The sequence below is a fragment of the Anabas testudineus genome, chromosome 13 (genome assembly GCF_900324465.2).
Source record: "Anabas testudineus chromosome 13, fAnaTes1.2, whole genome shotgun sequence".
In the NCBI taxonomy this organism is placed as follows: Eukaryota; Metazoa; Chordata; class Actinopteri; order Anabantiformes; family Anabantidae; genus Anabas; species Anabas testudineus.
Genome location: NC_046622.1, coordinates 2,095,435 through 2,121,645, shown reverse-complemented (window position 1 = coordinate 2,121,645; position 26,211 = coordinate 2,095,435). Strand labels below are relative to the sequence as shown.

Below are 26,211 nucleotides of genomic sequence, written 5' to 3'. Positions count from 1 at the left end.
GACTAAATGTAAATCAAATGTGTGTAGGTGGGGGGTGGAGGGTGGTTTGCAGTCCTTTACAGGACATTATTTGAGCAGCAGTATGGTATAATGTGCCCTTCGGTCAAAATAAACAACAGTGTGTATTCATGAATATGAAGGAAAATATTAGTGCAGAAATAACGAACCTTTATTCATTTTTGGAGAAAAAAGGAGCAGTTTGGCTGCTAGATAAACAGACAAATAAATTAAACCAGTAATTTACTTTGTTTGTGTCTTTGGCTTCAGCATAAGGTACTTACTTAGAAAATGGTGTAGAAAAATAAATGTATATTGTCAAATATATTTATACTCAAATCAAAATTTAAATCTGAATCAGCATCAAATAACAGTTGTTTGTTGCTGCAACCAGGAAACAATGTGATAGGAAATTTTTCTTAGGTGGAAACGTTTCACTATTCATCCAAGTAGCTTTGGGCTGAATAGGCTCGTTAGGTGAAACAATGGAAGGGGAGGTTGTGAAGGATGTAATAGTCACACCTCTGAAAATCTCTCTTATCCCCTAAAGTTGGTGTGTCCAACCTGGTGCAGGTGTGTCCAACATGGTGCAGGTGTGAATGGGCCCTCATCTTTCTAAGATGGAAGATAGGGCAGCACAATAAATAAAAGACTGTGTCTAAGGCCTTCCCCTATGCTGAGTGAGGGGTGGTTGATTTGCACATGTAAGGCTTCACTAACACTGCTCTCAAAACATTTGTTTTCATTGTCTAATATCATTGTCCTTGAAAGAGTGTTTGTCTTTGTCCTTAAGATGTAGGTACACAGCTGATTCAGGTCCTGATGTTGGCACAGCACAGAAGGAGTAACACCTCAGGAGCTGAATCTGCTCTCACATCATTGTGGAGGAATTTTGGCCTTTCACTTTCCACCAAGCTTTAGCTGTCGGACAGATGACCTCACATTTCTCTAGAATACTCTGGTATAGAGCAGAGTTTATGGTCTACTCAATCACTGCAAGGTGTCTGGGTCCTGTGGCTGCAAAAAAGCCCAAATCAACCCTCCACTGCAGTGCTGACAGAAGGTATGAGGTGTTTCTGCTGAAATGCTGTTTGGTTGTTCAGAGACTGTTTTGTTAACCTTAGTTAGTTGTGCTATATGGATGTTTGCTGTAAGAGCAAAGTGAAGCAGGAGTTTTGCTGGGTGGCTGTGTAATGTTCACTCCAGCCACTAGATGTCGCCAAACAGTACTATGTGCAAATGGGTTGGTTTTGGCTGCTGCCTCCCCCACCACGTGTGTTATGCCAGCCTTCCTTATCATATTTAAAGTGACACCAGCTTTAGTGCAAATGCATTTTCCATGTCCCATTATCTTCACCTGCTCCCACTGGGCGATCGCCTGTGGTCCTTGCTTCTTTCTCTGCAGCGATGGGCTTCATTGAAAATTGCTCCAGTGACTTAAACACAGTTTTCCAGTCTTTTCAGTGTGTTGTCTAGAAATGATTGTGCTGAGAAGATCCAAGACAGCACACACACAGCAGCTAGTCTGTGCTATGTTTGTGTACAAGTCCACACTCTCTGAGCACAGTGTTAACAGCTGGTATGAGGCGTTCACTGTAGCTCAGCAGTCTGCCATCAAAAATCAGCTTATCTGGAGTCAGGTTGGTTTGTCTGGCAGATCTGTTCAGGCAGAAAGCAGAGAAAGCTAATTTGTTTAATTGATTGTTCTCCTTGTTGATGCTTGAACCAACAATGGTCTCTACACAAAAAACCATGTAATGCAGTCAAAGGATTTAACTGGGAACTACATAACTATCATCCTACCTTGTGTGGTACATCCGCGCTATATTCCTGTCAACCCATGAACAGCCGTGCTGTGATTTCAACAGTCCATGGACACTTGGAGTGAAGACAGCTCGGGGGTTAACAATGATCTTGAAGTTGCTGTAATGAGTCTCTGCGATGATGGGTTCACTGTACAGGTGAGCCAGGATGTTCACCCCAGTCACATTCTGCCAGCTGGGTGTCTGTGAGGGCAGAGTTTGTGGGCTGGGAGGATGTTTTGTGATTGGAAAGACGTTATTCTCAAACATGTAGCCCTTGTCAACTCCGTATTTCTTCTCCAGTATTGGAAGCAGCTCTAACCAACTTGAATGATTACAGGAAAAAAAAAGTTAAACACCACAGATCTACATATTAAAATGAATAAATGCTTTATATTACAACACAACATACTATAAAAAGTTGAAAAACAGTGCTGCATTTGTAAAATATTGCAACTTATTGTGGCACCAAGAACTGAACACACTGCAAATCAAAACACATGCAAACAGAGAGAAAAGAAAAAAAAAATACACAATAAAAACTCATGTTACATAATTATAGTCTACTCAGCCTAAAGACCTACCTACTGACTGACTGGGGCAGTATGAGCTCATCGATGTCATGGAGGGCCACGTATCTGGACTGGTACATGTATCTGTAGACACAGTCATTGAGGGCAGGAATCTGGCCATAGTAGTGCAGGTCACCAGGGTCTTTAAAAGGCATAAAGCCTTGGGATACTTTCAGATATTTGGACCAAGACCAAGGAATCACTTCTACTAAACCTGAGAAGGAGACATTGGAGACATTAGCAGGAATGTGATTTATATTTTAAACATTTATGTCAAAACTAACATAATGAGCTAAGATGGCCACATAATGAAGCATTCTTCATGCTATTAATGGTCAGAATGTTTCAGTATTAGACTGTAAATGTATTTACATTCAGCAATTCTAATCTGCAGAAAGTGTTTTTATTAGTGTTGGGGAGTAGTGAACTACAAGTAATTAAACTAGTTTAACTACATGTTACTGTACCATGCTAGTAGTTTAACTGCGATTCATATTTACTTAGTGATTCAAATGGTTGAATTATAGTTTATAGTATATGTTTTACCATGTTTTGTTTTGGCCACAGTCAGAACTTAGCTTGCTAGTTACAACACATCCACCTAGACTCTAGTTTCTTGTGTACAAAGCCACAGCTGACATTACTCACATTTGCCCATGAATAAGGATATTTTATTGTATTGATTTAAACATTTATTTATTTGGTTTATACAGTGGCTTGTAAAAGTATTCATACCCCTTGAGCTTTTCCACATTTTCTCACATTATGACCACAAACATAAATATATTTTATTGGAATGTTATGTGAAAGACCAACACAAAGTGGCATACAATTGTGAAGTAGAAAGAGAATTATACATGAGTTTATTTATTTTTTACAAATAAAAAACTGAAAAGTGCAGCGTGCAAAAGTATTCAGCCCCCCTCAGTCAATACTTTGTGGAACCCCGTTTTTGCTGCAATTACAGCTGCAAGTCTTTTGGGGTATGTCTCCACCAGCTTTGCACATCTAGAGACTGAAATCTTTGCCCATACTTCCTTGCAAAAAAATTCAAGCTGATTCAAGCAAAATAACGAGTCAGATTAGAAGTGTTTTGCAGACTCCAACAGGTTTTCCTCCAAGATTGTACAGCAAACACAAATTAATTAGATTTACCATAATTTCAGATGTGGACTGTAAACTGTAATGTCATTTTGCTCTTTTTTTTACAATGTAGTTTGAACTGCTTTTTATTTATGAGAAATGAATGGTTAAATGTTGGAAAAATACAATCACAGAGCTAAAATGTGAAAAACATCATACTCCACCTTTCTTAATGTAGTAGTCCAGTATGTTCTGTGTCTCACGGCTGCATCTAGTAAGATATATTACAACTCTGTCCACGCCTAGAAACTGCAGCATTTCAAAACTCTGGACCAGCTAAAATTCAATATAGATATTTAATTTGAAAATAAATAAACATTTGAATATTTAAAAATTAATAATCAATAGTCTATTTTATGAGACGTTACCTGGAGCACATTGGTGAAATCATACATGCTGGAGAGGCAGACGGTGAAGCTGTAGGGAAAGGAGTCACTTTTCACCTTCTGATTCTTCACCTCCAAAAATCTGCTAGTGTCTAAAAGTGACAGAAAAGAACCACAGATAAAACTGATAACCAGATCTTTATTGTATTCCTTATATGTATCCTGACAGAATTCCCTCAAAATGTTCCAGAGATATCACGTGAATGGCACAGATGTTGGAAAAATACTGTCCTATGTAGCACCATGGTTCTGGAGAAACGTCTCATTTTACTACGTACTGCGTCAGCTATATGTGGTTGGAATGACATAAAGCTTCTTGACCTTGACCTTGAGATGAGTGGTCAACCCAAAAACATTTCAAAATCAACCATCTTACTGTGCATGTAGATATACTGGGACCATTTTACTTTTACTTAACAATGTTGGAAGATTTCATTCAAAACCACAAACGTGATCCTCATGGTGAAGATTGTAGAAGAAGTTAAAAGTACAAAACTAGAAACATTTAAATAGAATATTTATTATTATATTCTAATGACATACTTTGGGGAAATTGTGGTTGGACAGCTGCCAGATAGTAGTTATCGGCGCTACTACAAGCTTCCGGTGTCTTGTCCAAGGACACCTCGACAAGTAGCCAGTAGGAACTGGGAGCCACTAACCCTGGGGTTTGTGGAGACGACTGCTCCACCACCTGAGCTAGTGCTGCCCTCTTCACTCTCCCCCCAGGAACTTTAAAAAGGGAGAGAGTATGTTGTTTCTATGTTGTTGAGTTGAGAACCATTATGCTTTTCAGGCTAAAGAATATTAGAATATTAGATTAGTAAATTTTTTATGCTGATTTGCCTCCACTGGCCTTTTATGGGCCCTCTGTCAGAGCGAGCAGTTTTTTGAGTGTGTTGTTTAGTAGGCGCAGAAGTGCGAAAGCTGACATAACAGTCCGACCTAGAGGTTGGAAACCCAGTGGTTTTATGGAAGACAGTTGCCAGCAGAGGGCCATTCAGATGTACAAGTCTTACCATCAACATGTTCTGAAAGGTCAGTAAACAAGTTTGTGTAACTAACTGTGCTCAGTGTAGCATGTGGCTAATGCTAAACACGGTTAGTTATTTTGGTTGGTAATACTATAGAAACAAATTAGTGACCAGACCTAGACTGTTTGCTGACTATGGGCATTTACAGATGAGCAGCAGTAAGTGTGGTTTGCTTTATCACGTCACAATTTTCTTTCATGTTTAAAGGATATGTCAAGGTTATGTCAAGCAGCTTTACATTTCTGTGGTACAACCACCACATAAATTCATTAAGTTATAGTTTTGAGCATGTACCCAGGTTGTTTATAAGCAGGATGTGAAATCATATCAAACATTTTATAGATTTTGTAAAGTTTTTAACTCACATCACCAGTAGTTGCACTTATCGGGTTACCATTGTGTGCCTCAACCTAATAACACACCAGGGGTTCACATATGTGGTCCTCAAGGACCCCCTGCCCTGCTTTTTTATTATAACTATCCCTGTCCTACCCACAAATGATTACCTGGATCAGGTGTTTTCTTCTGATTGACTGAACATGCTAATCAGCTGGAAAGGGCAGAGATAGTAGAAATCAGGGCACAGGGTCCTTGGGGACAAGATTTGACAACCGTGGACACAGACAGTATATAAATGACTAATTCCAAAGAAGAAATTCTCTCTCTCTCTCTCTCTCTCTCTCTCTCTCACTCTATATATATATATATATATATATATATATATATATATATATATATATATATATATATATATATATATATATACACACACATATATATATATATATATATATATACATATATATATATATATATATATATATATATATATATATATATATATATATATATGTTTATATGTATTTTACCCTTTCTGTTCTGTTTTTGTTCTGCTTTCTCTCGTCTATGCACCTTTGTGAAGTTGTGCTAAAAATGTCTGCTTTATAGTAGAAAAAGTTAGAAGATTACCAGTTTCCTAACAATACATCTCTGAACCAATTAGTTAGCAGGTTATCTGGTTAATATGATATATTTCCTAAATAGAATAAAAAGTCAACAGAATAATCTGGGCACTGACAAGTACACAAAGTCTCATGTCAATTGATCGAGTCAGACATTTCTGTCTGGAGCAAAGTAGTGGACGACATGACTGTTTGGTAACACATCTAAAAACAAGCACACCTCTTCAGTACCTTCAGACTTGGCTGCAGCAGAGATCACACTGATGCGAGATGGAGACTTGCAGCCTGAGGGCACAGGACACATAATGTCTGCTGTCCCGTATGGAAAGTCAAAGTGATCAGAGTGGATGTTGCTCACGCCCTCAGAGTTGTGCAGCTGGTTCTGGCATTGAAGAAGGCAACGGTAGGCTACTGCCTCTGTCCTCAGCACCACAGCAATGACACAAACCTGACACAGGACAAGAAGCATGACATTAGAGAGAGAGCTCAAAGATAACATAAACATGAATACACACATAAATATCATGTTTACAGTTCATCCTTTGAATCACACCTTTGTGACATTAGTGTTATTAAGGTCTTGATGTTTTTTTTTCTTTTTGCAAACTACGCTAATGTTTCAACAGTGATGACAAACCTGTGTTATGATGTTATTCTAGCTGGTTTGCACTATTAAAAACGACACTAATTTATCAGTGTGCTCCAGTCTTTTCTTTTTATTATGCTTGATGTCCGTGATCTGTTTCCTGTTGGAAGGTGCACAGAGGACAACTCTGTGGTCCAAAATTACATTTATTTGTGTGTGCAAAATAAATAAACATGTTGAAAATATTCTTTTATCTTTACAAGTGTTTTATTAACATTTTACATAGTTTTAACTTAACGTTTAGGTCTCTGTGGGCTCCTATAAAAGGAATCCACTTTTATTGTGGCACGTTGTCACAGAAAGTGGAACTGCACTTAATATTTTGTTGCTTTACCAACCTCCTTTGTTCCTGTGCGGTGTTCTTGATAAGCTGAGACCAGCAGCGTCTTTGTACCGTTGACTGCCACAAAAGACAACTCATCTTCCTGAAAAGCTGTTGTTGAAACTAAGACATTACACCGAGGTGGTGACTACTGGGTTTGTTCAGAGCTTTCTGTCACCAAAAGCTAATACAGTACTGTAGCAGCAGTAAAAAGAAACCTTAAGACATGTTTGGATCTTAGTGGTCACATAATAAAATAATCATTCTTACAGTACTCCAACATGGTTTTGGTTTTGTAGCTACATCATACAACTTTCATACTTCCAATGCTGAACTTTCCAATTCTTTTGTGGAATTTTAAAAAATCCAGTTACACCTCAAGACATTTCCTGTTCACATGTGGATACAAGTCGATCATTAATTAGTACGACACATGGTAGATAAAGATAAAGATCCAGCTCCAACAGTCCAGTTTATCACTGGATTCAGTTTCACCAAAACACTATCAAACCCCAACCATACTGATCACATTTCGTATACATACATGTGACTTGATCCCTGTTTATCTTGTTCCTAACAGCATCAGCTTTCCATGTAAACCATGGATTTTAACATAATAACCCCCTGTGACTTAGGACTACATTTTTCTAAACTCGGAATCTAAAAGTTTGCTTATTTGACTTATTTGTCCATTATTAAATATCTATTGTATAGTGATGCCCACAACCTTTAACAGGAGAAGTGTTATGGATGGATAAACAGATGTATTGTGATAGTTTTTAAACTAATTCAATTGCACCCTACCATGACAATAAACTTTCGTACCATAGTTTTCATCCTTTAGTAGGTGTTAAAAATATTTCGTCGATACTGAACAATAAAAAATAGCAGAAAAAAGCTGAGTTATTACATCATGAAGAAATTTGTCTTACAGATGAAATGAGAATACTATTAACTTCCTTTGAGAATAAAGTTTGCTGCTTGGCAACGTTATTAAGATTTACTCAAAGTCTGTGCAACTTGAGCACAGCTGTTCAGTACTTTGGTTTGAGCGAGTGAATCATTTACAGTATTTTTGAATTTCACATTTTAAGCATGGCTACGACCTTTCATAGAACATTAACCAAATGCTGGAACTGCTGAAGCACAGACACTAAAACGTGTGACTCTTTTAGCAATAAGAGCTGATACTGTGGGAATAAAAGACAGAAGACACTAAACAGCACATTTGGGAAAACAGCTCAGAAGAACAGAAAGATTTCCCATAGGACAGATATCAGACAAAGTGACAGAAAGAATCAGCAGTGATGAGGATTCAGGGACCGTTTACCTTTTGGAGCAGGAACAATATGTTGAGATGACACACGTTGGTTTAGGATGGATGGGAAGAAACTGTTGGACCACAACAAAGGATTTGGGTGAGGTCACATCACGACTTAATCACACTTTAGTGGACAGAGCATTTTAAACTGAAGTTTGAAAAACACAAGAGGTTAAAAAAGCAGGTGGAAATCTTCGTCTTCAGATCGCTGAATGAGCCTATGTGGCATAGAGCTTCTGTCTTGTTATGAAACTCATGTCATGGCAAAGTGCCAAAGCTATCATAAGAATATTGCAACATAAAAGTAGATAAACACAAAGATAAGCTAGGTAAAGTGAAACGGACTTCCTCAAAAGGAGATGTAACTCATGCTGAGTAATTCAATGTGGACCCACCTGTAGCTCCAGAACGTCAGGATGACAACAAGGACAATTAAAAGACACACACACAACAATCGTGTGAACCTCTTTGGATGGGGGGCCCGCTTATTGTGGGCCATCACAAAATTATTGTCCCGACACAGACACTGTATGTCTCACTGATGCAGGTGGACAAACCTGGACAGGAAGAAATAAATGAGTGATTCTCATCTTGTCTCTTAGGTAATATTGGGGATTTATTGAGAGGTTAAGACTAATTCCTCGTCACAGACACTCTGTGGAAACAGACAAGATTGTTTATAGTGTTGATGGTGTTCATTTCATCAGTCAGTAGAATGATGGACACAACAAACGTATTATGTCTTAAAGTCCATCAGAGTCTTCTAAACTGAACACGAACTGAGGCTTTCTTTGTAGTGTTAGATGTGTCATGGATCAGAAGTCATATTGAACAGTTTGCTCATGCTTCGACAAACTAGACACAGTGACATTACACCACAGGCTGAGGAAGTGAATAACTGTCTTTTGCTCTTTCTGTTCTAACCCTTTGAAAAGTTTGTCTTAGTGCCTCCTTATCTGATCAACTAAAACCTGTGTGGTTTCAGATACATGGTAAAGTGACATTAAAGTGCGGGTGGAAAAAATGAACTATTGTTCATTTATTTATTAATCCTAGTTATACTGTACTTGTAACTATCATTCAAAGGAAGATGTTATTTTGCACTGAGGCAAAGGGAAGAAAAACCACAGACCTCATTATAGGAAGTGCAATAGTGATAGACAGTTGGATCTTTCCCTTCATGCTCCATAACTACAACTATCAGAGCTGCAGACAGTGAGGTTATAAATTCAAACTGGACTGCAGACTTAAATAATTAGAAGTTATGATCACACCAGAGAAATTAAAGCAGTACAACATCATCATAAGTAAACTTCTTGTTGTCTTCTGCTGCTGTGAAGTTCTACATGAACTATTTTACCTTGTTCTTCGAGTCATCCGTGGACTGACGCTGTCCGGGTGTTTACTGCTGATAAGATACGAACAAACGGTGAAAACCAACCGACTGTGACCAGAGACAGAGCCGAACAAGCGAACCTGCCTCTGTCAGGAGCTCCTGCTCTTTCCGTTAGTTCACATTATATTATTATATGTATAGTTCCGAGTAACGTTACCGTCGGTGGCGCAGACGAGCGTGAAGCTGCTGTGAACTGTGGGAGGTGGTTGGTCTGGTTGTCACAGTCTGGGGGGTGGGTGATAAGTCTATCACACTTATAGAGAAATAAACAAAAAATACAAGTTAAAGCATACAAATAAGAAAAAGTCGGTCCTTAAAGGATCACACCTTTAATGACACTGTCGTGTTTTTTTTAACTATATATTTATATTTTTCTATAAATACATTTATAATAATAACATTTTAATAAGTGGCAGGAGTTACCACAAAACATTACCAAATTAAAAATGGAATAGCTTCTGCTATGACCCCTTTCACTCTGACTAACCTCAGTTTCAGTTCCACAGTGTTATTTAGGCTAATTAAATGTGTTGTAACTTAAATATAATACATCTGTTTTTCTGTATTTAAGAAAGAGCCATTACTTATTTCACAAAGGCCCTGGGATCGTACAGGCTACTCAAGAGATTAACTATTTAAACAATAAATGACAGAGAATTGTTTTTAATACTCAAATTAATTGCATGATGTTTGCAGTCACTGAGTATTAAATACTCATGATCACAATGTTGACCAACATAATTGTGATTATGATTTTTGCTATAATTCATCAGCTCTATAAATATGTTATGTGATGATTTACAGTATTATCTCATATTTACAACCATCCCCATCACCACAACCAGGAATCTGTCTAACGTTTCTAAAACCTTTATCTAAGCCTCCTTCTCTTCTTAACAGTGCAGTTATACAGTTTTAAAATCTATTTACAGCATTGTGGGAAGCCTTTTAAACCTTTCACCATCTATTTACAACCCAATGAGCACCACCCAGTGTTTTGTTTAATAAAAAATAAACCCATAAAGGGAGAAGAGCACAACTCCTACTTTACTTTGACAAGTAAAATATGTAGGCCTGTACTACCATTTCTTGCAGAGTCCTGGGAGATGATATAGTCTTACATATATGAATAAATTATTTTCATGCATGAATTCAAGATAATTCTGAACCTACATCATGACCTGTAACCAGACATGTACCACTGTGCTCTCTACACGTCTGCACAGCTGTGACACACGTATCACGTCCCTGTTTAATTATGAGACAGTAAACCGGAGAGGAGTCAGTGGTGGCAGATGGTGGACTGATCAGTGTTCTGCCAACAGTAACAGAGAAATCAAACACAACAACTTGGCCCTTTCCTCAGTTTGCTATGTCCCCCTAATGTCTCATTTCAAGAAGACTAAAAATGATTTTGTGTGACTTTCAAACTGCACTAGCAGCTGAGTCACTGTCCACGTCATTTGTCAAACTCAGACCACCAAAGACTTATACTAGATTTATGTACAGATAAAGTTTGGACGTTTTCACAGGAGGACTGTGGACTCAAGTATCACTTACTGTGCAGTCTAGTGTTTTCCTCCCAGCTGAGTTCATACAAGGGTAAATGGATAGATACAGTTCTCTGCACACCAATGGTAATTTGAGTAGTTATTATAATTAATATTTGGTTAATATGAAAGAATCCTATCAAATGTTTTGATGCTGTTTCCTACAGAATTGGGTCAACATAACAACAGATTTTGAGGATGGATGCTGTAGGACTTTTACTTCTAATGATGGATTCAACTGTACTCCAGGGGATATTTAGTGGGAGACAGGCCCTAAGGTAGCTGCAGGCTTATGTAGCCCTCTACTGATCAAGGAGAACAGTGTCAGGAAAATTATCCCATGGTACAGTACAGTGGAGGAACGAGTTCTGGATATGTGCTCTTCATGACTTCATACGCATGTCAAACAGGACATATTCAGTATTTTGTCATACAAAGGTCCTTTTAGTAACCTTCTTGAAGAGTTGTTTTGGCATCACGGTGTAGCTGTGGGCCAGAATACGTAGCTGGACCTTCCACAAACAGGTGTATTTATACTACAATCACCTGAAACATACTGTCGTCACTCAGGTGATCTCCATTTCACTAACTGTGTAACTTGTAGAGATCTGTTGTCACTTTGACATGACAGTGTTTTTTTTACATAAATTAATGACTCTTTATATTGTTGGCTTTATTTACACACTGAAGCCAGGCAGATCTTATGTGGCTGAGTCTATTTACAAATCCCCCACATAAAGACGTCTCATCAGAGGAGCAAGCTCGAAGACTCTGATCCTAATAAGATTCAGTTTGTTGCATATTGTGCAAAAATTCTGTGAACATTAAAATTTAATAGTCTAAACATATGAGACAGAGATGATTGAGAATCTCCACATATATGATCATAAAACATGAAGTTACATAGTTGGCATTTCTAACAAGAGGCATCAGTATTAATATGTTGTGCCCCTCCCTCCCCCTCGACAGGCAGAGGGGAGCCAAACTGAGACACAAAGGCAGGCACCTGAACAGGTAACCTGGAGTAGAATAGAACAAACAGACTTACTCATGTGCAAGATAGTCCAAGCACTCAGTGTCAGGCAGGGACAAATGACATGAAGTGAAGTCAGCGAGCAGCAGCAGACAGGTAGGTAATCCATACAAACAGGTAAAAGCAAACGGAGCGAAATGTTCAGGCAAGTACAGGTAACAACTGGTTTTTATAAATCCACGAGAATCTGAACGACTTGTGAAGTGACGGGGGGGGGGGGGGGCTGGTGCATACAGCATAATGGGAGTAAATAAGGGAAATGGGAGCCAGGTATGTAGGTAGGAGGGACGAGTCTAATTAGAAATGGAAAACAGGTAAACAAATGAACAGGTGTGGATCTGTCAGCTGACCGGAGTCTGGGGCAGTGTCTCAGTGTAATCAAGAAAAAATACTCTGTTGACTACTTCTGTTGAAGCTGCACCGTCTTTCTCCAGGACTACATGATTCTCCAGTAGCCCACATCTCGTGACCAATGTTAAAATAAATGCAGTTTATAAAATAAAGTGTTTAGTGTTTTGTTTTCCTGATTTTAGTGTGTTTGTCTCTGTCTTCTGTCCTTCCTGTTTTATCTCACTTTATCTCACTACAGCCACAAATCAGACTTTTATAAAAGATGTTACAGCCCTGTTAGAGCAGAATCTAGTTTTACTTTTTCTCAACAGGTGGAGTCTTTCGCTAAATCACCTTTTAGCTGGACCTGTGCTTGTTTTGATATAGATTGAACGGAACGGCCTTTAGAGACTGGATAGCAACACAGAGGAGGCTGATTTATGGATTTAAAGCTAATTAAAATGATTATAAGGATTTTTATGCTTGAAGCAGACTGTTGTGCTGTTGTTGAATATCAAATATATCTATTTCTACTCATTCTGCCAGTGATTGTTGTAGAGTGATCAGTTGTCTACCTTTGTTAAACCTAAGAACAACAGCACTAACACGGTTCAGATTCTATCATGTGTCACACTTTACTCATGCATTATCAAAGTTTGACCAGTCAATGGTGCCTTTTACTACTCATCCAATTTCTACCCGACTGTTACTGATTCAATGCTGAGAGCTTTGTTATTCTGTGAACCTTCAACAATGACTGCAAATTAAAAAAAGCGACATAATAATTGTATATTATATAATTATTATATCATGTAATTATTCTTATATATTAATGGCACATGTCTGATGCCAGTGACCGGTGGTTTCTTGTTTATGTGGGACATTGCTAGAGTTACCTGAGTAACTTGTAACATGTTATTTACAAACTGGACTGTTCCTGACAGAGATTTCCTTGTTTCCTCCCTCCTTTGTCAGGTGACCTGCTAATTGCCTATTGTCTGCAAATGTGTCTCCCTTTATTAGCAGGTCTGTCAGTCTTTGCCAGATATTTTTATGTCAACCTGTGAACAGTACTATCCAGCATTATCTTGGGACTGCTTATTGGATACGAACCCTGCCTGACCTGAGACCTGTCTCTGCCTGACTCCCCCCTAACCGGACCTGCCTTCTGTTCTGACCTGCCTCTGCTCTGCCCTTCGGTAATGTGAGTGTTTTCTGCCTGACCTGTTCCTGCTCCCCTCTGCCTCTGTCCCTGAATTGGATTCTCTTGTGTATGACCTGTCCCCTGACATCGTTATCAGTCTTGGATCTCTGCTTCCAGTCTTACCTTTCAGTATTGACCTGGATTGTTGTTTGGACCTCAGATCTCGCCTTATGGAAATTGGTGCTTAGACGGCTTTTTGTGTACGATCCTGGATTTGTCTCTTACTCTGCGCCTCAGCTTTCTGGACACCTGTCACTGTTTTTGTGTTCACTAACCCACTGTGCTTTTGCCATTTAGCCTGTTCTGCAGATCATATCATTCCTCCTCTGCTCCCAGTCTACACATGCTTCATTCTACTGTCGGCCATTTTGGAAGCTCCACCATATTCTGCAATCTACAACTCCTCACAGTCTTCCCTCTGGTTCACTCCTCCCTGTTTCTCGGCCACAGCTCATCAGGAATTCAGTGAGTACTCCAAGATTAACATTACCCAAGATTCAGCCAGACTCAATTTAACTCTGTTTCCTATCCTAGACCACCATACTCACCTGACAGCTCTGTTCGGCCGCAGGTTCCTGACTTTCATCCACTGCATTATTATTGACAATAAACCTTCCTTATCTCATTTCTCTAGTCCTATGTGGTCTCTGGCAATGGAGTCGGATCCTAGGCTCGTGACACATGCTTTTACTCTGTAGGTCCCTAATGTGGTCACACTGTGGACACAAACCCCAGGCTGACAGGAGTGATACTAACATCAACTGAGAAAACTCAGAGATGGGATTGTTCTGCTAAAGCAACATTTCAATTATGGTGAAAGCACCTTTTCTACCTTTCTACATAAAACATTTACTTCCTGCTCTGACAGATTTGAAATGCGATCACACATTGTTACTAAATTATAATTATCTACCACCTGCACCATGCCAGTTTTAGCACTAAATGCTGTGATACTAATACTAAAAGCCTTTTTCCTCCTTGCTATGAGCCCTTTGTCTCCTACATTCACCCTGCATGCCAGTCACATTCTTTAGTTGCAAATGGCCACGTTCATTTCCCTGTCTACTGAAAACAAACATACAACATTCTTTAAGTCCATTTCTGCACACACTGATGACTTTACTAGGAAAACAGATTTTTTTTTTCACTTATTATATAGTTGTTTTGCTGATGTAGTTATTTGATAACTTGTTTTCTGCACTAAAAAATATTTTTGAAATAAAAAAGGAAAAAAGCAGCTGTTTTAAGAACTTTTACTTTGTATTTTGCCTTTGTAGCTTAGGAAGCCTCTGTTACAGTTTTATGAACATCTGAAACCATTTAATACAACAAATGAAGAAATCGGAATGAGGGCAAATAGAGTTTCAGGGAACTGCAACACTACACCAACCATATCTAGTTATCAAATGGCTTTTTGGAAACCAACTTAGTTACCAACGTCTTTGAACTAGGACAAGAAGGTTGGGGAGTTTAGTTTCACCTGTGCTATGACGAACAAAAGGACGTTCCTCCCTGGAGGGACATGAATCGTGTAAGAGAACATGTTAAACAGAACATCTGATTTTGACATGTATGCCTGCATGAGAAAGGTAAGTTCCAGCTTCATTCTCAGAGAACAAATTCATGCTTAACAATAATGTTAAGAGTGTGTGTGTGTGTGTGTGTGTGTTAGCCAAAACAGGAAGGAAAAGAGTCAACGTTCACTGTGAGGATGGTTATTTACAGCGTCTTTATCTTTGTACAATAAATATTTCACATAATGCACTGATGGAGTATTACTGCACTCACATTACACACACTTATTTTAACTCACAGGAGCATGTTCGTTTACTGTAAAGTAATAAATGAATGATAAAAAACTATTTTGCAAGGTTATAGGTAGAAATTTAAAAACATTGTGGTAAAATTAACAGAAAACAGCCTTAAAAAATAGTCATTCATTTATATTTCCAAGGTAATCTAATTTTATTTAGTTTGGGTCTGAATGGTGTTTTCAAAAGTTTCATAACATGGTACAAAATTTTAGGGTAAAGGTGACGTGAAGTTTTGTTGAATTTTTTTCTTGCTCTCCAAATGATACGTAAATGATTGCACATATAATTCTTAATGCACTACTGTCTCTGTTCTCACTCTCTCACACACACACACACACACACACACAGGTTTAGCTCTGTTTGTTTACCCGTGTTCCCTGTGTCTCGGTTCTGTATATTTCATAGCATGGTGCTTGTCTGGACTGAGTCTGGTCTGTGTTTCCTGTTATACTACAACCACTGGTGCTACTGCTTTTCCATTTCACTCTACAAACATGAAAGGTTAATGGAGTTGATTAACATCTCTGTTCATGAGTCAGCTGTATGCAAAGAGCCTTGACTGAAAGCAGGATAAATTAAACTGAATTAAGTTAACATGGAGATGCTTAGTTTTAATAAATTGAATTGAATTAATATAATTTATTTAGGTATGCCTAAATCATCCACCTTAGGGTTTTAATGAATATGTAATCCTATATAATTGCAGAAATTATACGTTTCATTAAAATTGGACTTTATTGACTTTATTCACTTTTGAAAGTGAAATATGTAGACTAAATTGTCATTCACGTTCCCTCTTAAACTAGCACGCCATTTGACTTTAAACTGACAAAGTTAGAGTGAATTTCTTATTTCTACTTTTATAATGTTCCCTCAGGTGAGTGCTCAGGAGTTTTTTCTTGCCACCGTCGCCCTCGGCTTGCTCATCAGGGACAATCTGATTATTATTATTCATATACATTCACTTCATGTAAACATCCATGGTTTCTTGCTTGTGTAAAGCTGCTTTGTGACAATGTCAATTGTAAAAAGCACTACACAAATAAATTGAATTGAATTAATGTGCGCACACTGATTGTAACCACATTTTCTGGCCATTTACCTAAATATTTTTTCTCTTTTTCATTAAGTCTTAGGGACTCTTTGTTCTCTTCTTTTAAAATGTTAATTTAACACAAGAATAAAATATAAAGAACTGAAAATGCACACAATTAGAACACAAAAGGAAGTTCACTAATTAATAAATAAATACAATTTCATATGTATGTTGTACTTACTGTCATGATTTGTGTCAGTCGCCTCAGTAAAACTGTCTTCATGTTGATGGTTATGACTCTGGGTCAATGTTATTGTTGATTAACTCGTATTAGTTATGTTTGTTACCACCATCTGCTGAATTATAGTATTAACACACTTCTCCTTGCTAGAACGGCGTAAAGGAGGGTCCACATGGACCGGCCTAGTACATTTTATTCAGCACAGTGAGACCGTGTATTGGCGCATTAAACCAGTGGGGTTGAAAAACACTGTTCTTCTCTTCCTTTCTCTTTGTATTCCACAGAAGTTGTGTGCTACTCTACTGTACGCTATCAGAATTAAGATTAGTGTTGATACAGACTGATGTGTCGTGTGGTTTGGTTTGGTGGGTAGTGAAGAACTGTGACTGTACCACTTCTCATGGCAGTGAGAAGTTCTTTCCTGGTTGTGGTACCTTTTCTTTCTGTCTGTTTTGAGAACAATGGTAATGAGGCAAAACAATTTCCCTCTGGGATTAATAAAGTTTTTTTGAATCTTGAATCTTGGAAAAAAAAAAAAAATAAATAAAATTATATATATATATATATATATATATATATATATATATGCAATAACCCCATGTAACATAGCAAACTGTGTATTATGTAAAAAATTGCAACTATGTATGTAAGTGATTAATGTTTCGTGCAATCAGAGGGTACAAAAGACGGAGTCAGATATATATATTGTTATATATATATATATATATATATATATATATATATATATATATAATTTTATTTATTTTATTTTTTTTTACAAAAGACAGGGTACAAAAGACGGAGTCATATATATATATATATATATATATATATATATATATATATATATATATACATATATATATATATATATATATATGACTCCGTCTTTTGTACCCTCTGATTGCACGAAACATTAATCACTTACATACATAGTTGCAATTTTTTACATAATACACAGTTTGCTATGTTACATGGGGTTATTGCACTGAGTCCTTGCATTATGGGATTGGACAGTTCAGCTCAGACACAGCTTATTAATGTCACCTTTTAACGTACAGAATTTCATTTGTTGTTTCTGTTATTTGTTTTTATACTGGTGTAAACAGGTTATATTATCGTTGTCTGGTGTGTAATTAATTAATTAATTAATTTAATTGTCTTGTAATTTATCTTATTTTTTCTTGTGTAGTTAATATTGATGCTGTCCACTCTATACTGCTTTTCTATACTGTCCTATTTAATGTCAGCTTGCTGTTGTAGACAAAAGAATCTCCCCATCGTGGGATAAATAAAGTCTTGTCTTATCTTATCATATCTTATCTTATCTTATCTTATCTTATCTTATCTTATCTTATCTTATCTTATCTTATCTTATCTTATCTTACAGAAGATATATTCTCATTAATGACGTCTTACTTTTTCAATTATTTAATGTGTAAAAAAATGACTCATGTTGGGTACGTGCATGAGTGAAAATTAGCTAAATGCTGGAAGGTGGTTGACATAAAGATGAGAGTGAAACAGATAAGAGCAATGAAAATAAAGAAAATACATACAAATGTGAGTGGGTATTTCTCTACATATCAACACTGTGAGCGACTGGCAACCTGTCCAGGGTGTATCTCTTCCAGTCAAAGCTATGATAGGCTTCAACACTCCATGCATGGTTAATCAATGCTTGATAGAATACTTTATTACTACAATAACTGACAGTTGCAGCACTATGAACATGGTAACTGTACTTGCTGAAGTGCAGGACCTTTGGCGAGGTTGCAGCTGTTCTTTCACATTTCACTCATCTCATATCTTTGAAGACTTGCTGCTGAAACATGGACTCATCTGACCACAGTAACACTATTTCACTGCTTTTTCACTACATGTTTTCAGTAAAGATGTGACTGTCAAAATTCATGTGTGGTTATTTTCTGTTATGTTTCTGTCTCTTCTCGGCTTTGCGGAGGTGAAGAATCAGATGGAAAAAAAAGACTCTTTCCCTTATAACTTCACTGTCTGCATCTCCACCATGTTTGAATTCACCAATGTGGTGCAGGCAACATGCTAAACACACACAGTTCAGTTTGGGACTCTTACAGGCTAAACGGGTTCAGTTCAATAACAAGTAGCAACCATGACATAAATAAAATAAAATAAATAAATAGTTCTTACTTTTAAACTAAACCTGTGTGTTGAATTGTAGATGGTGCAGAGTTTGGAAATGCTGCAGTTGCTGGGTGTGAACAGAGTTGTTATCTATAAAAGCAGCTGCACTGGACTACTACATCCAGAAAGGTGGAGTTTTCTTGTTCTTCTGTTTGTGACTGTGTCCGAGTGAAATGTGTCCACATTCTTCTGTATTGTATCTTTAGATGCATCTTCCCAGTTGATATGCTGAGTGTCTGTTCGGAGGCTCGGTGACACTTTCTTGGGACCTAAAAAACACTGTAGACTGTGCTGTAGAGAGCTGTGGTCATTGTCTTGCTTGCTTTGTCAGCATTGTTGTTTTTTGTTCTGTTCTATTCAGGATGTGAATCAGGCTGGAACGTGAATGGCTGGATTTAAAAAACTGACATCTTGAAGGATAAATAACTAAAACTAATTGGTTCATGTCAGTTACACAATAACTGGTTTGTACTGGTTCAATAATAACAAAGAAACAACAACATAAAAAAAATGTAAGAGCAAGGCTGTAGATGCAAACACAGTCCATAAATAGATACAGACAATAAGACACATTTCAGCTCAGTCACAATAACTCCACATAGAATCACAACACAAAAACAATTAGGACCAGCTGACACTTCTCTATAGACGCTGTCACAGCTGACTGTCAACAAACTGCCTGCAGAGCTCAGAGGCAGCATCACTGCACGGCACAGATCTGAGGAAGAAACATCTGAGCACAGAGAATGGAAGGAACCTGAGCTACTCTGAGCTAAAGAGTAGTCTGATTACTTATCTGATTATTTATCTGATTACTTATCTGATTACTTATCTGATTACTTATCTGATTACTTGTCTGATTACTTATCTGATTACTTATCTGATTACTTGTCTGATTACTTGTCTGATTACTTGTCTGATTATTTATCTGATTACTTGTCTGATTACTTATCTGATTACTTGTCTGATTACTTGTCTGATTACTTATCTGATTACTTATCTGATTACTTATCTGATTACTTGTCTGATTACTTGTCTGATTACTTATCTGATTATTTATCTGATTACTTGTCTGATTATTTGTCTGATTACTTGTCTGATTACTTATCTGATTACTTATCTGATTACTTGTCTGATTACTTGTCTGATTACTTATCTGATTACTTGTCTGATTACTTGTCTGATTACTTGTCTGATTACTTGTCTGATTATTTATCTGATTACTTGTCTGATTATTTATCTGATTACTTGGCTGATTACTTGTCTGATTGTTTGTCTGATTGTTTGTCTGATTACTTGTCTGATTATTTATCTGATTACTTGTCTGATTATTTATCTGATTACTTGGCTGATTACTTGTCTGATTGTTTGTCTGATTACTTGTCTGATTACTTGTCTGATTACTTCAATAGAGCAAACAAATCAACAAATAATGTAGGAAGGTATTGGTGAATGAGGCCCAGTGATATTAGCCACTGGAAGAGAGACCTGTAGCTCATAGACGCCCCCCGGGTTTCTCATAACCTCCCCGGACTGTTACACACCGGCTCTTGGTGCTATCTTTGACACTCACACACTTCTACAGTATAAACCTGTGTTGTCGAGATCAGACTTTGATAGTGACAAGTTCTCCTCTTTAAAGAAGACAGGATCTCATTCATTAAAACACCTGACTTTAATTCCCCAGTCAAATGAATTCCTTTTAGAGGTGCCAATTAAATATGTAACATTGGATCATATTACTTAGCTAAGGGATGAACCAGGAAGACTTTGTGTCATCTGTTTAATAATTATACACAAACAGAGAAAACAGAGAAAATAAAGTTCACAAACAAAGGACCACTGTGTAGTGTAGGAGAAAAAGAGCAACTTCAGTATAAAAGATGATAGGAGATACTAGACAGTACAAGGGTTCATAGATAGGACATGGGTAGGAGAGGAGTTCTGGGTTACAAGGTCATGAGTGAAAACACAGACCTGTAGTGGAAATTTATGGTATAAACATTCAGCCTATATGCAGAAGAAATTTATGTCTTCCTTATGGTTCACATATACTTAGTGCCTTAGGAATGTTATCTGGAGGTGGCCCTGAGAAGTATAAGTATGAGGGTTAGAGAGAGGTAGGGGAGAAGACATACATGATTGTGGTGTTTTCTCCATGCCGGCATGTACGTATTAAAACTGAGATGGTTCATCACACTGAATCCTTCCTTGAAGTCTACTAAGATTGAGCAATATATAGAGGAAGAGGAAAATTTTCTACTACAGTAGAAACGAGCATTTGTAAATGTTTGATATAAAACATCCTGACTCACCTGTACCACGAGCCAGTTGTTGGGTCTCGAGACTTTGGCGTCAAGATCATCGTCAATCCCAGAATTGTGTTTGTGTCGACTATCCACAAACAGCTGGAGTCACTGAATGACTGCTCGTTGGTTGACAGGGACATAGCACGGATGTACCACACAAGGTAGACGGATGGTTGTGTGCTTCTCAGCAAAGACACAAATCTGCATTTTTCTTAAAGAGTAAAGAAGTTCAACAACAAGACTTAGACTAAGACTCGGTATGAAACAGACCATGGACACACTGTAACTGTTCTGTTTTTGGTTTTCTGTCTGTGCAGCGCTGCAAGAACCACCCTGACACCAGAACAGCTGATTTATGACGACAGGCTGCTGAGCTACAGCGAACGCCTCATACCAACCCTTAACACTGTGCTGACAAAGAGGGGACTATTACAAGAAGGAAGAACAGACCAGGACTAGAACCTTGGTGTCACATTATGTCCTCAGAGTAATTTGTCTCCTAAATGTCAACAGCGTAAGTAACAAAGGGACGACACATGGCTCCAGTGTTTCACGGAGTGATGTGTTCCTTCAAGATTATGAACACACACTGAAAATGTGTGTCACTAAGTAATGTGTTCTAAAATCTACAGTGTTTTAGGAAATGCCTTGTACTCTTTAGAACAAAAGAAAGATATTTGTTAGAAAGAAGTTTGAGTTTGGAGTCAAGTGATTGTTTATTAGTTATATTTTACTCTGTTGGTTATTTATGGTTTTTTTTTTTTTACTTTTTTTCAAATCACTACTCTGAAGTAACCTTTTTTATTTCACATTATTTGTTATGTATTTAACATTTCATTCATTTCAGTAATGTGGATGTAAAGTTAAACATTTTACATGGATATGCCTGTATGAAATCATCATCACTTATTATTATTATAATTCTTTCAGTCTAATCACACCCTGTAACCAAATGTAGAAAATAAGCTAAGTTGTTTCTAGCTATATTTACACACTATAAATTAACATACAATTAAAATAACATTTAAAAAGTTTCTGAAAATAAAATGAGATTTGCTAAATGGTTTGGATAAGTGAACAGATCCATTAAGTTGAATCAATCACACATCAGGCTAATTGGGCTCCACCACATATGTACTGGTGATGAATACATCAGGAAAACAACAGCTGAACCTCAGGATTTCACTACTAATAGTACAAAGACGTCACCGAGGTTGGAAAATGGCTCCAGGAAGGGCACAAACTAGGATGTGTTGTTGTGGGATGTGTCTGAATTATTCCCTGAAATCTGCTCTGTAGGTCCTACTGTGTGCTGTGCAGGTGAAGGAGAGATCAGTCTGTGCATCTGTTTATGTATGATGTGTGCTGTGGTTCTGAGAGTGTCCAACAGATGGCAGCACTTGTATGAATGAGACCCTAAATCAAAAAAGCTCAAACCTTCAGATGTTGAAATATTTGGGTTCAGCTTCATGACTGGGCCTGCAGGTGACAGATAAGAGGGGCGTTTTATTTGGACTGATGAAGGAATAAGACTGCTTAAACTCTGCTATGGGAGGGGTACGGACGACATCTATGCTACCTGTCGTCTAAAGGGTGCCCAAAGTCAGCTTCTTACACACTGTTTGGGTGTGTACACAGTGTTTGCTGCCTCTTTGCTTAAAATAACCTATTAATTATGATAACCTATTGATTAAAACTGGTTTTATGCTGTACTAGATCTGAAATTCATATTCACGTTAAGATAAACTTGAATGTCAATGTATTTTATACATAATTAAAATTTTTGCTCATTAAGTCATTGCGTGATGTTCTTGTGAGGTTATGGTCGTGTGTAAGAAATGATTTAATCTACATTAAACATGTTGTTGTTAAACATATTGAGAAATATGTAGGTAAAGATTCTCAGTCGTCCAGGTGAAGTGATCTGGAAGATAAGTCATTCATTCTTAACAAGAATGAAGTTTAGCTGCCATGACTTAACATCCAGATACCATTTTGAGAAGTTCCCCAAGCACAATAACAGTCAGATAAGTGTGTAGGTGAGTCAGGCTGACAGGGAATCAGATAGAGAAGATGTGAACAGGGTGAACAGGTGATTTCAGGGCAGTGGTGGAAGGTTTCTGCAATTCAGCAACAAATGACCTGTCAACAGGTGAACAGGACAGGGCAGGTAAATAGTGTCTGGCACAGGTGTCTGCAATGAGAGCAGTGATTGTGGACTGTACCACCTGGGGGAGAGGGAGGGGGACTTAGAACTGAGGAAGCAGCAGAAACCAGGAAGTCTACTACTGCAATTCCAGACCAACAGGATGTTCCAATAACTCCAATTAGCCTCCTGTAAATCCAGAATAGAGTTTCAAACATTTCTCACATACAAAGCACTTCATGATCAAAATCCATAAAATCTTAGTTCCATATTTTCTCTCACCTCTCAGAGTGTCTGTCTGTGGTTCCTGGAGTTTCCTGTGGAACCAGCTCCCAGTTCAGGTTCTGGAGACAGATGCCCTTTCTACATTTAAGACTAGACTTAAAACTTTCCTTTATTTTTTACAAAGTTTATAGTTAGAGATTCTGAAGGTGTCCTCATCCTCTGAGCTGTATGGTACCACTGCTAACCTGTGGTTGCTCTTGTCCCTTTGGTGTCATATAAATAAACTGAATTCGACTGATCTGAAAAGTATGATGCAACTTGTGGTTGGTGGTTAATTGATTGATGTCATCCAGGTAGTTTTATTTATAGCTAAATAATTGAAAGAACAGACACGACAGAAGTTCCTTCTTACAGCATAAATTCCCAGAGTTTTTAAAACACGCATGAGGAGAGTGACCTCTTAGACTTCCACATGCCACCTTATGATAGTGTCTTAAACACAATGTTTCAATGCCAGGTGCCGATGCCCCAGTGCTTTCCAAACCATAATTAATCACTGATACAAACTGGTTTTAACAGATCAGACACTGATGCCAATGCAAATACTGTATCCAGAAAGGCAACAACCTAGAATCATTATGTGAGCGTGGCTCAGTTTGTAGGGCAGGTCGGTTGTTCAACTTCCAGGAGACTTCAAAGAACTCCCTGCCCTTAAGAATTTTCCGTAATAAATAAATACACCTTCTTGGAATTGTCTGGTTGGTTACTAGTTTCATTTTAACTTTGTCAAAACATCTAAACGGCCGCAATGATGAATTAATCTAACTTGATCTGCCTGTCATGTGTAAATCAGACCACACCTTGTTTTCAGTTTCATTTGGTTTTCAAGTTCAGCAGCTTTTCAGAGAAATCCAAATCTAAGGAAACATTTTTTAACCTGAATCTTATAATGTTTCAGATTCTAATGGCCTGATTAGAAGATGTGACTTATTGGGGGCAGAATTTAAAAGTCTTTGTATTGAAAAAAGAAGGATGTTCATTTGTCTTCTGTCAACCAGCCCGCAGTTAACACAGAGCTATGACATTACATGAATTCAATAGAAACATCTTGAATGGTTCTGATATTTGTGTACTTTGGTCTAGCACTGTGGGAGTATCTGAGAAAGTGAGTTTAGTGATAGCACTTGTTAACCCTGAGGTCAGGGAGACTCCGGAAACAGATAGTTTGATCTTTGACTAAGTTATTGTAGTAACTTACTCCATGAATGGAACATGCTTAATGCTTTCTTCAACAAACTCAGACTTTCAGAGTCTGCAGAAGTGAACAGCGTCTTTGAATCACTCAAAGATTTTAAATTGTGACAGAAATTGACATTACTCAGCAGGCAACTGTTGAATTTCCAGTAAGACTGACGTTGTTTTAACTCTGCACTAGTGTTTATGGATAAAATAGCTAAATGCTTAGTTAATATGTAAGTAAGTAAATATGATGAACAATGATGATATAAATGATGACGAAATGAACAGTATGTGCTACCACATGCGCTAAACCATGACTACTACCTCTTTAAATTTCCTCCAGTTATCTTTTGAATCCAGGGACTTAAAGTGAAGGAAGGCTTGAATGAAGCCAATCTGCCAAGTTTGTTATCAGGAGCAACATTAAAATGACCACACAAAAGACAATTCTCAGGTAAAGTTAACTAGAAGTTAAAGGACTTCCTTCTTGTTAGGGCAAAACGTTTCACCATTCATCCAAGTTTTATGTGTTCATACATTAACTTCAAAGTTTATTGTTGGTCTGACTATTGAAGCTATAAACATTAACATCAACAATAAATTAAACGTATTCAATTCAGGTCCAACCTTCCATTCAAGCCATTCAAAAACCATAGATAGTAATTTTGCCTACCTAAAGACTCCTCTCACAGAACAAAATAAAATCAAATGTGGACTGTAAAATATCAAACCTCTCTCATCTCAATTATTTAGTAAATGACCTGAAAAATGTAATCTTAATTATGGGGTGGATGAGCAGCAGCAGTTCAAATTCAGTTGAGCACAAGTGGAAAATTAAAAAAAAAAAAAAGATTGCCTTTTATGGAAAAGGTGAATCTAACCAAGGAGCATTACATTTAGACTAAACTTGCACAGTACAAGCTGGATAAACTAAAATAGGATGAGACTAATTGCACATTTGGAGTTAAGGAGGTATTGCACTGGTGTAATGACAGTATTAACCGTGTTTTTTGTAGAGTCTGACTGCAGCAGGGATTGATCCACCCTCTCACAGCGAGAGTGTCTGTCTGTCAGTGAAGCTGTTCTCCAGAGCAGATATAGATGATGGATGTCACTTTTGCCAGGACCTTTCTGTCAACTCAGGACAGGGCTGGACTTTTACCTTGTCTTGATTCTTCCTCTCCCTCTCGCTGCTGCTCCAGCGAGGTAACCCCGTACAGGATGGCTGATGACACCAGAGAGTCGTAGTAGGCCTTCAGGAGTGCCCCCTTCACTCCCTCAGGAGGTAGAGTCTGCTCTGATCTTCCTGTACAGTGTGTCCGTGTTATGAGTCCAGTCCA

General features: G+C 37.7%; 1 protein-coding gene across 7 annotated transcripts; it reads right to left on the bottom strand.

The window, feature by feature from the left end:
* Positions 1 to 150: 150 nt before the first annotated feature.
* On the bottom strand, positions 151 to 12,440 carry LOC113168266. Of its 7 annotated transcripts, none has more exons than XM_026369315.1 (11): positions 9,739 to 12,438; positions 9,546 to 9,593; positions 8,581 to 8,742; positions 8,195 to 8,256; positions 6,881 to 6,987; positions 6,128 to 6,344; positions 3,883 to 3,992; positions 3,679 to 3,790; positions 2,384 to 2,585; positions 1,801 to 2,124; positions 151 to 1,656 (listed from the first exon to the last, which is right to left on the bottom strand). In XM_026369315.1, the coding sequence occupies exons 3-11, from the start codon at positions 8,682 to 8,684 to the stop codon at positions 1,518 to 1,520; spliced, it is 1,377 nt and encodes a 458-aa protein (XP_026225100.1). In that variant the 5' UTR covers positions 8,685 to 8,742; positions 9,546 to 9,593; positions 9,739 to 12,438; the 3' UTR covers positions 151 to 1,517. The 7 variants fall into 7 exon arrangements, with proteins under 7 accessions (XP_026225100.1, XP_026225094.1, XP_026225074.1 ...); XM_026369309.1 differs by having other exon boundaries at positions 9,546 to 9,590; XM_026369289.1 differs by having other exon boundaries at positions 9,546 to 12,438.
* Between the last annotated feature and the right edge of the window lie 13,771 nt (positions 12,441 to 26,211).